The following is a 15,920-nucleotide window of genomic DNA, read 5'->3' as shown; positions in this document are numbered from 1 at the left end:
GTTTGATCATTTGGTTAGATCGTTTGATCAATGGTTAGAAATGCAGTTTATTTTGGGTTAACAATTTTCATTCACACCGTAATAGAAGAGCCAGAGCTAGGTGATTTAATTTCTAGGCTACAATATTACATCCAGAATGGGTGACTCCATGAATGCGCTTATATCCATCTGACAGATTTTCCACTCATTTAAATTTGTTAACATTTATTCTTAATTTAATGTTCCTATTTCTACTAATTATAATATCATTAATATTTGCTACATAAATGAACTTAATGGTGTTATCTGTACTTAACACAGTGAATAATTGAGAATCTTATGGATCATAAGTAAACTCTTGTAATTATACTCCTTACCTTTCTCTGCGTAGTTTCTTTTACCATCCTACCAATAAAGTAACCAGATTAATAGTTATATAAATAAAATAAAATAAATAAAAGCCATTATATCAATAATTGTTTTATATTGTGATCATATTGATTCGTACAGCCTCATTGATGTCACTGTATAATATTTTGATTAAATTATACAGTAATATCTGATAATGTAAAGCATGATGTGTAAAACACAGTTTATACAGTAAAAAAGAGTATTTTGAATTATTTTTACAGGTTTTGAGGACAACTTTAATGTAAAGAAATCCAATAACTTGGTGGCTGAATATGATTACAGTTCAATTATGCATTTTGGAAGGTAAGATATCAATTTATGTTTCCATTTTCTTTAAATGAGTAACTGGGAGATAGCTTTAAACGAGCAATTGTGACAGCTGATAAATTCAAAGGTTCAAAGGTGTTTATTGTCACGTGTACCAATTAAGGTACAGTGAAACTCGAATTACCATACAGCCATACTAAAGAAAAAAAAACTCGCACAACTGCATAAAAGTTAACATAAACATCCACCACAGTGGAATCCCCACATTCCTCACTGTGATGGAAGGCAATAAAGGTTAAACTTCCTCCTCTTTATTCCTCCGCGGTCGGGGCAGTCGAACCATCCGCAGTCGGGACGATCAAAGTTCTCGCAGCCAGCGATCGAAGCCCCAGCGTCGGGGCGATCGAAGCTCCCGCGTCGGGGCGATCGAATCTCCAGCTGCTTGGAGCTCCCGAAGCCGGCCTCTAACCAGAAACCGTGAGCTCCACGATGTTAAAGTCTGCACGTTCCCGCGGTTGGAGTTCCAAGGTCGATCCCCGACAGGGACCGCAAGCTCCACGGTGTTGTCCGCAGGCTTCCGTGGTTGGAGCTCTCAAGGTCGGTCTCCAGCAGAGGCCGCCAGCTCCACGATGTTAGGTCACAGTGCAGACGGAGCTACGATACCAAAAAAATCGCATCTCCTTCGAGGTAAGAGATTTTTTAAAGTTTCCCTCAACCCCACCCTCCATGTAAAACAAGCTAAATAACACAAACATACATTTAACACATACTAAAAAAACAACAAAGAAGGAAGGGACGAGACAGACTGTTGGCAAGGCGGCCATGCGGATCAGAAAATGAATTAAGACTGCTCACAAATATTGCTACAGTGTGTGCCTTTAGTTTGAAAATTGATTCTTTTCAACTACAGAAGAAGTACCTGTGCAGGATATCCCACAACCATCCATATGTATTCTAGTACCATTTTTTTTTTTTGTTCAGTTGAGTGCATCTCAAAATTATAAAGACAATAATCTGAGATAATTGTAACAGTTGAGTGATAAGCAGAAAACATTCTCAGCAAGCAGAAAACATATTCTCAGCAAAATCTATGAAGTAATTTATCTGTCAAACATCTGTTGTTTGCCACTAACAATAGGGCGGCACAGTAGCGCAGCAGTAGAGTTGCTGCCTTTGGATCTCTGAAGCAGAAAGCTTCAGAGACCTGGGTTCGATCCTGGGTATTGTCTGTACAGTTTTTATGTTCTCCTTGTGACCATGTTGGTGTTCTCTGAGTGCTCCAGTTTTCTCCCACATCCCTCATAAGTGCACTTTTGTAGGTTAATTGGCTTCTGAAAATTGTCCCTAATGTGTAGGATAGAACTAGTGTACGGGTGATCGCGGGTCTGTATGGACTTGATGAGCCTAAGGGCCTGTTTTCATGCTGTATCTCTGAACTAAAAACATTCCAAGGTATTTCACAGGAGCACAATCAGATGAAAAATGATGCTGAGCCATACAAGTGAACATCAGGATTTTAATCTTGGTAAAAGACATAGACAGTCATAGAAAATAGAGCAGGTGTTGACTATTTGGTCTTTACCTGTTTTACCATCTAAAATGATCATTACTGATCATTTAACTCAGTAGCACTGTCTTACAGTCATGCCTGCCCTTCATCTCTTTATATACATTTTCTGTCTTTAAACATACTCTCTAAGTAAAGACATTTATTCTCATCTCTGTCTGAATGGCTGGCCCTTTATTTTCAAGTGGTAACAGTTCATAGAAACATAAAAAATAGGTGCAGGAGGAGGACATTCGGCCCTTCGAGCCAGCACTGCTGCATCTAACTTTTCAAGCTGTTTGAGATACAGGCCTAATTTTGCTTAATGTCTCCTCAAACAAGAAAGCCTCCATCAAAAAAAAAGGCAAACTTTTATGAATCTCCATCTATCAAAACTATATCCTTCCTCAGATAGGGAGATTAGATCTGAACATAATGTTACTGGTGCAGTCTTACCTGAACCCCATATTTGAAGCACGTTGTCTCTACTTGTATGAAATTCTCTTGGAATAGAGGCCAACGTAACATTTAACATTTTAATTACTTACTCTGCCTACACATTAACCTTTAGCAATTCTTACATGGAGACATCCGGGTACCTCATTTATTCCTCACCATTTAAAAATCAGCCTTTTTATTTTGTCTATCATAAAGAATTACACTTTTCCCCTGTTATTTTCCACTAGCCAAGTCCTCATCCATTCGCTTCTCTCTGTTCCCCAAACCCTCACTGCATTCTACATGAACCATGCTGCTTTCTAAATACACCTTGAGAACTTTAAAAGCTGTGAATGCTGGCACACATCAATGCATTATCATGTGTAAATGCACAGAGTAATATCATTTGTTGCGTAGATCCAAAAAGAGATCCAAAGGGTCTTTCTGCACTTAATTGTGCAAGGCATTTGATAAGGTTCCACTTGATAGGCTAGAAGGTTAGATTACAGTGAATCCAAGGAGAACTGGTAGAAAATTGGCTTAATTGAAAGAAGCAGAGGATGATGGTGGAAGGTTGTTATTCAATTGGAGGCCATTGAATAATGGTGTGCCTCGGATTGGTGGTGGGCGCATTGCCTTTGTGGTTTACGCAACAATTTGGATGAGAATATAGAATACATAGTTTGCAGATGACACTAAAGTGGGTAGTGTCATAAATAACGAAGATGGTTATCTAAAGTAAGTGTAGAGCAAGGGAGTGTTGTAAAGCAGAGGGATCTAAGAGTGCAGGTACATAGTTCCATGAAAGTGGCGTCAAGAATGTAATGGTCAAGAAGGCTTTTGATACATTGGCCTTCAGTCAGAGTATAGAGGTTGGGATTTATGTTACAGTTGTAAAAAACATTGGTGAGGCTGCATTTGGAGTATTATGTTCTGTTTAGGTCAACCTGCTATAGGAAAGAGGTTGTTAACCTAGAAAGAATGCAGAGAAGATTTATAAGGATATTGCCAGGGCTTGAGACCCTGAGCTATAGGGAGAGGTAGGGTAGGCTAGGACTTTATTCCTTGGAGTGTAGGAGGATGAGGGGTAATCTTATAGAGGTGTATAAGATCAGGGGGGAATAGATAGAGTAAATGCACAATCTTTAACCCGGAGTAGCAGAATCAAGAAACAGGGAACATAGGTTTAAGATGAGAGAGGTAAAATGTAATAGGAACCTGAGGGGCAACTTTTTTCACACAGAAGGTGGTGGGTATATGGAATGAGCTGCCAGGGGAGGTAGTTGAGGCAGGTACTATAACAACATTTAAAAGACACAAGCAGATGTGACTGGTGTGGATGGGGCATGTTAGTCGGCATGGGCAAGTTGGGACAAAGGCCCGTTTCTCCGACTCAATTAGTCTATCTAGATAATGGCATGATTACTAAATTAGTATTTTACATCGTTGCTGGAGTCTTTTGAAAATCAAATGTAGTTGAGATATTGGGCAGGCTGATATGATAGAGGCGGCACTGGAAAGGACTGGACATTCAAGAAACATTGGCCATCCTAAATAGGTACACCACTGTCATCACCGAAAAAGACATAAAATGCTGGAGTAACTCAGCAGGTCAGGCAGCATATCTGGAGAACGTGTATAGACGTTTTGGATTGGGACACTTCTTCAGACTGATTGTAGTTGGGGGTGGTGGGGAAAGTAAACTGGAAGAGGTTTAAACTGGGCGCAGGTTAAAGTCTGACAAATAATAGATGGATAAAGTTTAGTGAGATTTCTGACTGGCAGATGGTTGATCTAGAGGGCCAGAGATGAATAAACAAGTGTGAGATAAGGATGCAAAGAGACTCAAAATGTAAAGCAAAAGGAAGGAATATAGGTGGAAGGGGACGGGGGATGAAGGGGAAAATGAGAAATGGGTGCACTTCCAGGTAGGGCAAGAGAGAGTTATGGAGGGGGGGGTGCATGTTTGTAGGTTAGTCGATCTACTGCCTTCAGTATTCCCGACATGGGCTCTTTTACCTCAACAAGACCAACCTTAGATGAGGCGACCATTTCACCAAACACTTACGCTTGGTCCGGCAAGGCATGGTGACACTGGTTGCTAACCATTTTAACTGCTACCTATTCCCATACTGACATTTTTGGCCTCGGCCACCTCCATTGCCAAAGTGAGGCCACATGCACCTTACAGGAGGCAGAAGGAGGAGAGAACAAGGAGGCAGATCAACACCTCACATTCCACTTGGGTCGCTTACAAACAGTATGAACGTTGAATTCTCCAAATATTGGTAACTAAGCTACAAACTTTTCTCCCCTTGTTCTGTGCCCCAGCTAAATAAGCAGCCATTTTACTCCCTCCCCTCGCTACGTCCCTTTCCACCTATGTTCCTTCCTCAGGCTTCACATTTTGCGCTTCATCGATCCTTTATCTCCTTATCTCACACTTTTTGTATTTTCATCTCTAGACTTTGTCCAACCATCTGCCAATCAAACTCCCCCCCCCCCTTCATCTGTATCCACTTATCACTTGTCCCACCCCCACCTCTCATCCAGCCTTATCAATCCCCCACTACAATCAGTCTGAAGAAGGGTCCCGACCCAAAACATCACCTATCCATGTTCTCTTTAGATGCTGACTGACCTGCTGACTACCGCAACACTTTATGCCGTTTTGTAAGCCACCATCCACAGTTCCATGTGTCTACGGCCATCACAGACTTCAGCGTTATATGTGTAGAGTATTGAGTGCCATAAAAAGAAAAAAACAAGTGATCTCTAACTGGAAACCATGGATGAACTGTGATGTTCACTCTAATGTGAAGTCCAAGTCTGGAGTGTTCAAGTCAAACAATCTCGAGCAATACAAGAAATCTATATATGACCTTCATAAAGCCATCAAGGACACCAAGGCGGAATTCCAGACCAAGCTAAAGTACCAGATACCCAATGATTGTGGCAAGTTGCATGCTAAAACGGCTGACAAAGGGAAGTCCTTCAATATCGCTGTGAACAGTATGTCCTTTCCAGACAAGCTCAATTAATTCTTTACTCACATTGAACAGAAAGTCGACAGAATTACATCACCCACCCCAACACCATTGGGTGCACCTGTACTCACAGTCATAGTTTTCTCAGATCGGCCTTCCTGAGAATAAACCATAGAAAAACAACTAACTCAGATGGAGTTCGTCATGTCCTTAGACTCTATGTGGACCAGCTGGCAGGAGTATTCACAGATATATTTAGCCTCTATCTGCTCTATAGTGAGGTTCCCACCAGTTTTAAGACCACATTATCCCAGTGCCAAAAGTAGCATGCCTTAATGATTACAGTCCAGTGGCTCTGAAATTCACCATCACAGTCTTTTAAGGCTGGTCATGGTGCACGTTGACTCCAGCTTCCCAGACAGCATTGATCCACTGCAATTTGCCTGCTGTCGCAAAAGGCCCATGTCCGACACCATCTCTCTGGCCATACACTCATCCCTGGAACATCTAGATAACAGGACACCTACATCAGACTTATTTATTGACTGTAGCTCTGCCTTCAACACCATAATCCCAATCAAACTCATCTCCAAACACATGAACCTTGGAGTTAACACCCCACTCTGTAACTGGATCCTCGACTTCCTGACTCTTAAGCCATAATCAGTGAGGATTGGCAACAAAACATCCTGCACTATCATTCTGAACACTGGTGCCCCTCAGGGATGTGTTCTCAGCCGCTTTCAATACTCTCTATATACTCACACGTGCAGCCAAATTCTGCACTAATCCCGTTTACAAATTTACAGATGACACCACTGTTGGGCTAGATCTTAAAAAATGGTGAGATGGAGTACAGGAAGGAGATAGAGACCTTAATATCATGGTATCCAAATAACAATTTCCCCTCAATGTCAGCAAGATGAAGGAGCTAGCTGCTGACTTCATGAAATCACGTTCACCAGTTACTGGGCTCCACATTTCAAGAAAGTTGTGAAGACCTTACAGATTAGAGAAATTTATTAGAATTATTGCACATGTGAGACACTTTGATTATGGGGATACACTATAAACTGGTAGTTATTTTCTTCAGAACAGAGAAAGTTGAGGGGGATTTGTTACAAGTGTTTGTAATCATGAATGAGCAAAACAGTTCCCATTGGCAGAAAAGTGGAGAACCAAAAAATGTTAACATGATTGGTAAAAGAAGAAAAGGAGGAAAACATTTTTAGGTAGTTAGGATCTGGAATGCATTGACAAGTGGAATAGTGAAGCAGATTAAGTTATAGCATTTGAAAGTAAATTGGATGAATTACTGGAAAGGAAAAGGATTCCAGAACTTGAGTAAGGGTGAGAGGGTTAATATATGATGAGCGTTTGATGGCACAGGGCCATTACTCACTGGAGTTTAGAAGGATGAGGGGGGACCTCATAGAAACTTACCGAATAGTGAAAGACCTATATAGAGTGGATGTGGAAAGGATGCTTCCATTAGTGGCAGAGTCTAGGACCAAAAGTCATAGCCTCAGAATAAAAGGACATTCCTTGAGGAAGCGAACGAGGAGGAATTTCTTTAGTCAGAGGGTGGTGAATCTGTGGAATTCATTGCCACAGTACGCAGTGGAGGCAATCAATGGATATTTAAGGCAGAGATAAAAGATTCTTGATTAGTACGGATGTCAGGGGTTATGGGGAGAAGGCAGGAGAATGGGGTTAAGAGAGAAAGATAAACCCATCATGATTCAATGGTGAAGTAAACTTCCTGGGCCAAATGGCCTAATTCTGCTCCGACCACTTATGAACAAGATAGAATGGGATTAGTTGAATTGCTCTAGCACAGAACTGGCGTAAGATTGTTGGGCCAATGGTTTCCTCCATTTTATAACTTTTTTTGTGATTCTATGATATTTTAGCTATGACTACATGTCGAGGACTGAAACTTGCAGATAATAGGTATCTTCTCCTTGCTTAGTTTCTAATTCCTTCAGTAGAGAATAAACTAGTAGAGAATTCTAATGAAGTGTGCATCTCGAGGAATTCTCTAGAGCTGCTTGGATACTTCATTGTGGTTTGTTGTATCCTCCATAATTTTCAAATCAAGTGGGCCAATTATTTCTCTGGCCTTCAGTAAAAGGGGTAAGAGGAGGAAATGAGGTGACGAAGAAAGATGTGTCACAAAATAACATAGGGGTGCTTTGACCAAATAAATAGATAATGTAAGGAAAAATGGACTATCATGATCTGAGTTTAAATTGTTATGATCCCATATACAGTAGTAGGCTGTACCTGCAGTAGCTTCTGTAAGCCTTAATCAATGTCCGCAATCAAACCTGCAATGAGCTACACAGAGCTGATTATGTAATTTGACTAGATTTCATTGTAGGAAGGACCATAACTCAAGGGTCAAGAGTGTTTTAATGTGATGTGTCCAGAAACTGAACAATGAAATTCTTACTTTCAGTAGCACAACAGATATATGGACTTAGTGTTCTATGCACTCATAGTATGGCAATGGAGCAGCAAAAAAAAATCCATCACTTCCTTACCTTGAGAAAAATGTTCTGCCACAATGAAAGACAGCACATTGATTTTTGGCAGTAGCTATGCTTTTCAATATATCCAGAGGAATCAATCAGTCCAATCAAAATATTTCATTAAGGATCCTTGCAAGAAAAATGCTCTGATTCAAGCATTCACAACTTGCACTTTACTACTATTACCATTATTATCTATCTTGGCACTGTTAGGTAGTCTATGATGCTGTTAGCTAAATCACAACCAGTGCTTCAGTTTCCTCTCTCACGCCAAAGATATGCTGTTCAGTAGGTTAATTGGCCATAATAAATTGTTTCTAATGTCAAGGTGAATGGTAGAAACTGAAGATTGATTGGAGCGTGGAGAGAATAAAATGGGATTAGTGTAAATAAATGTTAATATTCAGCGTGAACTCGGTGTGCTGAACAGTCAGTTTCCATGCTGTGCCTCTATAACTCTAGAGAGCTTTGATGGGTGACTAAGAACAGATCTAGACCTCGGATGGCGGGCTAGTTATATGCATCATCTTGAGTTGAGAAAGTGTAGGATTGGATTTATTATTGTCATATGTACCAAGTGTGGCATCGGGGATGACGCTGGTTTGGCAGTGACACTCGCTCTACGGTGAACTCGCATGATATATTTTATTTACAGAAACAGGAAAGTCCAGGGCTGCATGGGGGCACAGTCTCTTGTCGTTAGGGCCATGTACACTTGCCCTGCTGATCTTGGGCTCATCGCAGCAGCTCAGTCCTGGTCTCAAACGAGGCATGACGATCTCAGGCTTGTCCCTGAAGTTCACCCTTGCCTTGAGAGGAGACACTAGTAGTCTCAGGCTTATCCTGGCAGCTCAGCTTTGGGCTTGAAGAGATAATGCTGGCAGACTGTGGATTGTCCTGGTAGCTCAGTCTTTGCCTCTGTCTGTGGGCACAGTTCCTCGTTGTCTATGGGCAGTAAGTGGCATTGGCGTTATGCTTGCCCCAGGAACGGTCTAGCCTCAATAGGGCACTGGCTGGCTAGGGCTTCTTCCTGGTAACGCAGTCCTGGTGGTCTCAGGTTTGTCCCAATGACTCAGTCTTCCACAAAACTGCAACAAGGGAACACAGCTAGCAGGGAGATCTCTCCCCTCCTCTCTCCCCTCTCCCCCCCTCCTCCCCCCCTCTCTTCCCCCCCCCCCCTCTCTTTCCCCCCTCCCCTCTCTTTCCCCCTCCCCTCTCTTTCCCCCCTCCCCTCTCTTTCCCCCCTCCCCTCTCTTTCCCCCCTCCCCTCTCTTTCCCCCCTCCCCTCTCTTTCCCCCTCCCCTCTCTTTCCCCCCTCCCCTCTCTTTCCCCCCTCCCCTCTCTTTCCCCCCTCCCCTCTCTTTCCCCCCTCCCCTCTCTTTCCCCCCTCCCCTCTCTTTCCCCCCTCCCCTCTCTTTCCCCCCTCCCCTCTCTTTCCCCCCTCCCCTCTCTTTCCCCCCTCCCCTCTCTTTCCCCTCCCCTCTCTTCCCCCCCCTCTCTTCCCCCTCTCTCCCCCCCTCTCTTTCCCCCCTCTCTTTCCCCCCCTCTCTTTCCCCCCTCTCTTTCCCCCCTCTCTTTCCCCCCCTCTCTTTCCCCCCCTCTCTTTCCCCCCTCTCTTTCCCCCCCTCTCTTTCCCCCCCTCTCTTTCCCCCCCTCTCTTTCCCCCCCTCTCTTTCCCCCCCTCTCTTTCCCCCCCTCTCTTTCCCCCCTCTCTTTCCCCCCCTCTCTTTCCCCCCTCTCTTTCCCCCCTCTCTTTCCCCCCTCTCTTTCCCCCCTCTCTTTCCCCCCTCTCTTTCCCCCCTCTCTTTCCCCCCTCTCTTTCCCCCCTCTCTTTCCCCCCTCTCTTTCCCCCCTCTCTTTCCCCCCTCTCTTTCCCCCCTCTCTTTCCCCCCTCTCTTTTCCCCCCCTCTCTCCCCCCCTCTCTTTTCCCCCCCTCTCTTTCCCCCTCTCTTTCCCCCCCTCTCTTTCCCCCCCTCTCTTTCCCCCCTCTTTCCCCCCTCTTTCCCCCCCTCTCTTCCCCCCTCTCTTTCCCCCCATCTCTTTCCCCCCCCTCTCTTTCCCCCCCTCTATTTCCCCCCTCTCTTCTCCCCCCTCTCTTTCCCCCCCTCTCTCCCCCCTCCCCCCCCCCTCTCTTTCCCCCCTCTCTTTCCCCCCTCTCTTTTCCCCCCTCTCTTTCCCCCCTCTCTTCCCCCCCTCTCTTTCCCCCCACTCTTTCCCCCCCTCTCTTTCCCCCCACTCTTTCCCCCCCTCTCTTTCCCCCCTCTCTTTCCCCCCTCTCTTTCCCCCCTCCCCCCCCTCTCTCTCCCCCCCTCTCTCCCCCCCTCTCTCCGCCCTCTCTTTCCCCCCTCTCTTTCCCCCTCTCTTTCCCCCTCTCTTTCCCCCTCTCTTTTCCCCCTCTCTTTCCCCCCTCTCCCCCCTCTCTTTCCCCCCTCTCTCCCCCCCTTTCTTCCCCCCTGTCTTCCCCCCTGTCTTCCCCCCCTCTCTTTCCCCCCTCTCTTTCCCCCTCTCTCCCCCTGTCTTCACCCCCTCTCTTTCCCCCCTCTCTTTCCCCCCTCTCTTCCCCCCTCTCTTCCCCCCTCTCTCCCCCCTGTCTTCCCCCCTCTCTTCCCCCCCTCTCTTCCCCCCCTCTCTTCCCCCCCTCTCTTCCCCCTCTCTTCCCCCCTCTCTTCCCCCCTCTCTTTCCCCCCTCTCTTCCCCCCTCTCTTCCCCCCTCTCTTTCCCCCCTCTCTTTCCCCCCTCTCTTTCCCCCCTCTCTTTCCCCCCCTCTCTTTCCCCCCCTCTCTTTCCCCCCCTCTCTTTCCCCCCTCTCTCTTCCCCCCTCTCTTCCCCCCCCTCTCTTTCCCCCCCCCCTCTCTTCCCCCCCTCTCTTTCCCCCCCTCTCTTCCCCCCCCTCTCTTCCCCCCCTCTCTCCCCCCTCTTCCCCCTCACTTACCCCCCCTCTCTTCCCCCCCCTCACTTCCCCCCCCTCTCTTCCCCCCCCTCTCTTCCCCCCTCTCGTCCCCCTCTCTTCCCCCCCTCTCTTCCCCCCTCTCTTCCCCCCTCTCTTCCCCCTCTCTTCCCCCCTCTCTCCCCCCTCTCTTCCCCCCTCTCTTCCCCCCTCTCTTCCCCCCCTCTCTTCCCCCCCTCTCTTCCCCCCTCTCTTCCCACCCTCTCTTCCCCCCTCTCTTCCCCCCCCTCTCTTCCCCCCCTCTCTTCCCCCCCTCTCTTCCCCCCCTCTCTTCCCCCCCCTCTCTTCCCCCCCCTCTCTTCCCCCCCTCTCTTCCCCCCCTCTCTTCCCCCCTCTCTTCCCCCCCTCTCTTCCCCCCCTCTCTTCCCCCCTCTCTTCCCCCCTCTCTTCCCCCCTCTCTTCCCCCCTCTCTCCCCCCTCTCTTCCCCCCTCTCTTCCCCCCCCTCTCTCCCCCCCTCTCTTCCCCCCCTCTCTTCCCCCCCCTCTTCCCCCACTCTTCCCCCCTCTCTTCCCCCCTCTCTCCCCCCCTCTCTTCCCCCCCTCTCTTCCCCCCCTCTCTTCCCCCCTCTCTTCCCCCCCTCTTCTTCCCCCCCTCTCTTCCCCCCCTCTCTTCCCCCCCTCTCTTCCCCCCCTCTCTTCCCCCCCTCTCTTCCCCCCCTCTCTTCCCCCTCTCTTTCCCCCCTCTCTTTCCCCCCTCTCTTCCCCCCCTCTCTTTCCCCCCCTCTCTTTCCCCCCCTCTCTTCCCCCCCTCTCTTTCCCCCCCTCTCTTTCCCCCCTCTCTTTCCCCCCCTCTCTTTCCCCCCCTCTCTTTCCCCCCCTCTCCCCCTCACTTCCCCCCTCTCTTCCCCCCTCTTCCCCCCTCTACCCCCCCCCACTCTTCCCCCCCCTCTCTTCCCCCCCCTCTCTTCCCCCCCTCTCTTCCCCCCTCTCTTCCCCCCTCTCTTCCCCCCTCTCTTCCCCCCCTCTCTTCCCCCCTCTCTTCCCCCCTCTCTTCCCCCCTCTCTTCCCCCCTCTCTTCCCCCCTCTCTTCCCCCCCTCTCTTCCCCCCCTCTCTTCCCCCCTCTCTTCCCACCCTCACTTCCCCCCCTCTCTTCCCCCCCTCTCATCCCCCCCTCTCTTCCCCCCCTCTCTTCCCCCCTCTCTTCCCCCCCTCTCTTCCCCCCCCTCTCTTCCCCCCTCTCTTCCCCCCCTCTCTTCCCCCCCCCCCTCTCTTCCCCCCTCTCTTCCCCCCCTCTCTCCCCCCTCTCTTCCCCCCCTCTCTTCCCCCCCTCTCTTCCCCCCCTCTCCCCCCCATCTTCCCCCCTCTCATCCCCCCCTCCTTCCCCCCCTCACTTCCCCCCTCTCTTCCCCCCCTCTCTTCCCCCCCTCCTCTCCCCCCCTCTCTTCCCCCCCACTCTCCCCCCCCCCTCTCTTCCCCCCTCTCTCCCCCCCCTCTTCCCCCCTCCCCCCCTCTCTTCCCCCCCTCTCTTCCCCCCCTCACTTCCCCCCCCCTCCCCCCCTCTTCCCCCCCTCTCTTCCCCCCCTCTCTTCCCCCCCTCTCTTCCCCCCCTCTCTTCCCCCCCTCTCTTCCCCCCCACTCTTCCCCCCCCCCCCTCTCTTCCCCCCCTCTCTTCCCCCCCTCTCTTCCCCCCCTCTTCCCCCCCTCTCTTTCCCCCCTCTCTTTCCCCCTCTCTTTCCCCCTCACTTCCCCCCCTCTCTTCCCCCCCTCTCTTCCCCCCCTCTCTTCCCCCCCCTCTCTTCCCCCCCTCCTTCCCCCCCCTCTTCCCCCCCTCTCTTCCCCCCCTCTCCCCCTTCTTCCCCCCTTCTCTTCCCCCCCTCACTTTCCCCCCCTCTCTTTCCCCCCCCTCTCTTTCCCCCCCTCTCTTTCCCCCCCTCTCTTTCCCCCCTCTCTTTCCCCCCTCTCTTCCCCCCCTCTCTTTCCCCCCCTCTCTTTCCCCCCCTCTCTTTCCCCCCCTCTCTTTCCCCCCCTCTCTTTCCCCCCCTCTCTTTCCCCCCCTCTCTTTCCCCCCTCTCATTCCCCCCCTCTCTTTCCCCCCCTCTCTCTCCCCCCCTCTCTTCCCCCCCTCTCTTCCCCCCCTCTCCTCCCCCCCTCTCTTTCCCCCCTCTCTTCCCCCCCTCTCTTCCCCCCCTCTCTTCCCCCCCTCTCTTCCCCCCCTCTCTTCCCCCCCTCTCTTCCCCCCCTCTCTTCCCCCCCTCTCTTCCCCCCCTCTCTTCCCCCCTCTCTTCCCCCCTCTCTTCCCCCCTCTCTTCCCCCCCCCTCTCTTCCCCCCCCTCTCTTCCCCCCCTCTCTTCCCCCCCTCTCTTCCCCCCCTCTCTTCCCCCCCTCTCTTCCCCCCCTCTCTTCCCCCTCTCTTCCCCCCTCTCTTCCCCCCTCTCTTCCCCCCCTCTCTTCCCCCCCTCTCTTCCCCCCCTCTCTTCCCCCCTCTCTTCCCCCCTCTCTTCCCCCCCTCTCTTCCCCCCCTCTCTTCCCCCCTCTCTTCCCCCCTCTCTTCCCCCCTCTCTTCCCCCCCTCTCTCCCCCCTCTCTTCCCCCCCTCTCTTCCCCCCCTCTCTTCCCCCCCTCTCTCCCCCCCTCTCTTCCCCCCCTCTCTTCCCCCCTCTCTTCCCCCTCTCTTCACCCCTCTCTTCCCCCCCTCTCTTCCCCCCCTCTCTTCCCCCCCTCTCTTCCCCCCTCTCTTCCCCCTCTCTTTCCCCCTCTCTCCCCCCTCTCTTTCCCCCCCTCTCTTTCCCCCCCTCTCTTTCCCCCCCTCTCTTTCCCCCCCTCTCTTTCCCCCCCTCTCTCTCCCCCCTCTCTTCCCCCCCTCTCCTCCCCCCCTCTCCTCCCCCCCTCTCTTCCCCCCTCTCTTCCCCCCCTCTCTTTCCCCCCTCTCTTTCTCCCCCCCTCTTCCCCCCTCTCTTTCCTCCCTCTCTTCCCCCCTCTCTCTCCCCCTCTCTTCCCCCTCTCTTCCCCCCCTCTCTTCCCCCCCCTCTCTTCCCCCCCTCTCTTCCCCCCCTCTCTTCCCCCCCCTCTCTTTCCCCCCCCTCTCTTTCCCCCCCTCTCTTCCCCCCCCTCTCTTTCCCCCCCTCTCTTTCCCCCCCTCTCTTTCCCCCCCTCTCTTTCCCCCCTCTCTTTCCCCCCCTCTCTTTCCCCCCCTCTCTTTCCCCCCCTCTCTTTCCCCCCTCTCTTCACCCCTCCCCCCCCTTCTCTTCCCCCTCTCTTACCTCCTCTCCTCTCTCCCCTCCTCCTCCCCCCAACCCCTCTCTTCCCCCCTCTCTTCTTCCTCCCCTCTCTTCCCCCCCTTCCTCTCTCTTCCCCCCTCCCTCTCTCCCCCCCTCCATCCCTCCCATTATATTTTGTTCTCTGCTAAAATATTATACAAGCGTAACAATACCAGTTAAAACCATTGTACGAATGTGCATGCAAGCACCACCCAAACTGCTGCATCGTTTCTGAATTAACCTTATTAAAGAAAATAAATCTGAGTTATGTTTTCCCATGCTATTTGTTATTTCTAATATGGGAACTCAGTAACATTCCATTCAAAAAATGGAATTAAATTTTTTGTTTAATTTAGGTATGCTTTTTCCAAAATGCCTGGTTTACCTACTATTGTGCCAAAACCAGATCCAAATATATATCTTGGACAATTGATGGGATTCTCCAATACAGATATTTCAAAGATAAACAATCTGTATCAGTGCAGTAAGTATAAAATATAAACTTACTTTTTTGAAATGTTGATCCTTTAACACCTACTGATTGCAAACATTTGCTATGACCTAAAAGAAGGCGAAAGGGTTTCTTTCAGAGGCGTACCATGTTTTATAGTTAAAAAAACCCTACAGTATGAAAACTATTGGTCCACCAATTCCATTTTGACCATAAACCATTTACACAGATTCTACAGTAATTCTCCCCACATTCTCATTCAACCATATGCCAGCATAGTAGGGGAGATTTACAATGCCCAATTTACTTACCTACCACATGTTTTTCGGATATGAGAGGAAACCAAAGCACCTGAAGGAAACCCACATGATCACAAGGAGTACATGGAAACTCCACACAAATAGCATGCAACATTAGGATTGAAGTCAAGTTTTGTCAGGCAACAACTATGACATATCCTGGGAAAAGGGATGACTTTACATTAGACTTTAGAGATACAGCGCGAAAATAGGTCCTTCGGCCCACTGAGTCCACGCCGACCAAAGAATATCCTGTACACTAGCTCTATCCTACACACTAGGGACAATTTACAGAACCCAATTTACCTACAAACCTGCACTTCTTTGGAGTGTGGGAGGAAACCTGAGTACCTGGAGAAAACCTAATGCAGTCATAGGGAGAATGTACAAACTCTGTACATACAATACCCGTAGTCAAGATCGAACTTGCATCTCTGGTGCTGTAAGGCAGCAACCCTACCACTGTGCTGCCCCAAAGAATGAGACTGACAGGATTGCTGTGTTAGGAACTGCAGTGGAATTTATACATTGCATAAGTATAAGAAAAAAACTGCAGATGCTGGTACAAATCGATTTATTCACAAAATGCTGGAGTAACTCAGCAGGTCAGGCAGCATCTCGGCAGAGAAGGAATGGGTGACGTTTTGGGTCGAGACCCTTCTTCAGACTGATGTCGGGGGCGGGACAAAGGAAGGATATAGGTGGAGACAGGAAGATAGAGGGAGATCTGGGAAGGAGGAGGGGAAGGGAGGGACAGAGGAGCTATCTGAAGTTGGAGAAGTCGACGTTCATACCACCGGGCTGCAAACTGCCCAGGCGAAATATGAGGTGCTGCTCCTCCAATTTCCGGCGGGCCTCACTATG

The 15,920-nt window shown here is 49.6% G+C and overlaps 1 protein-coding gene across 1 annotated transcript in view; it reads left to right on the top strand.

Annotated features, from left to right (window-relative positions):
• Window positions 1-15,920, top strand: part of LOC144602057 (astacin-like metalloendopeptidase) — a 67,743-nt gene that overhangs the window by 28,366 nt on the left and 23,457 nt on the right. Inside the window, exons 7-8 of the mRNA XM_078414739.1 lie at window positions 612-693; window positions 14,663-14,790. Of these exons, the coding sequence (XP_078270865.1) occupies window positions 612-693; window positions 14,663-14,790 (210 nt within the window). The remainder of the gene's footprint in view (window positions 1-611; window positions 694-14,662; window positions 14,791-15,920) is intronic.

Source organism: Rhinoraja longicauda, chromosome 18, assembly GCF_053455715.1.
Source record: "Rhinoraja longicauda isolate Sanriku21f chromosome 18, sRhiLon1.1, whole genome shotgun sequence".
NCBI lineage: Eukaryota > Metazoa > Chordata > Chondrichthyes > Rajiformes > Arhynchobatidae > Rhinoraja > Rhinoraja longicauda.
Note: the sequence above shows the minus strand (reverse complement) of the source record. Positions and strands in the feature narration are given on the sequence as shown.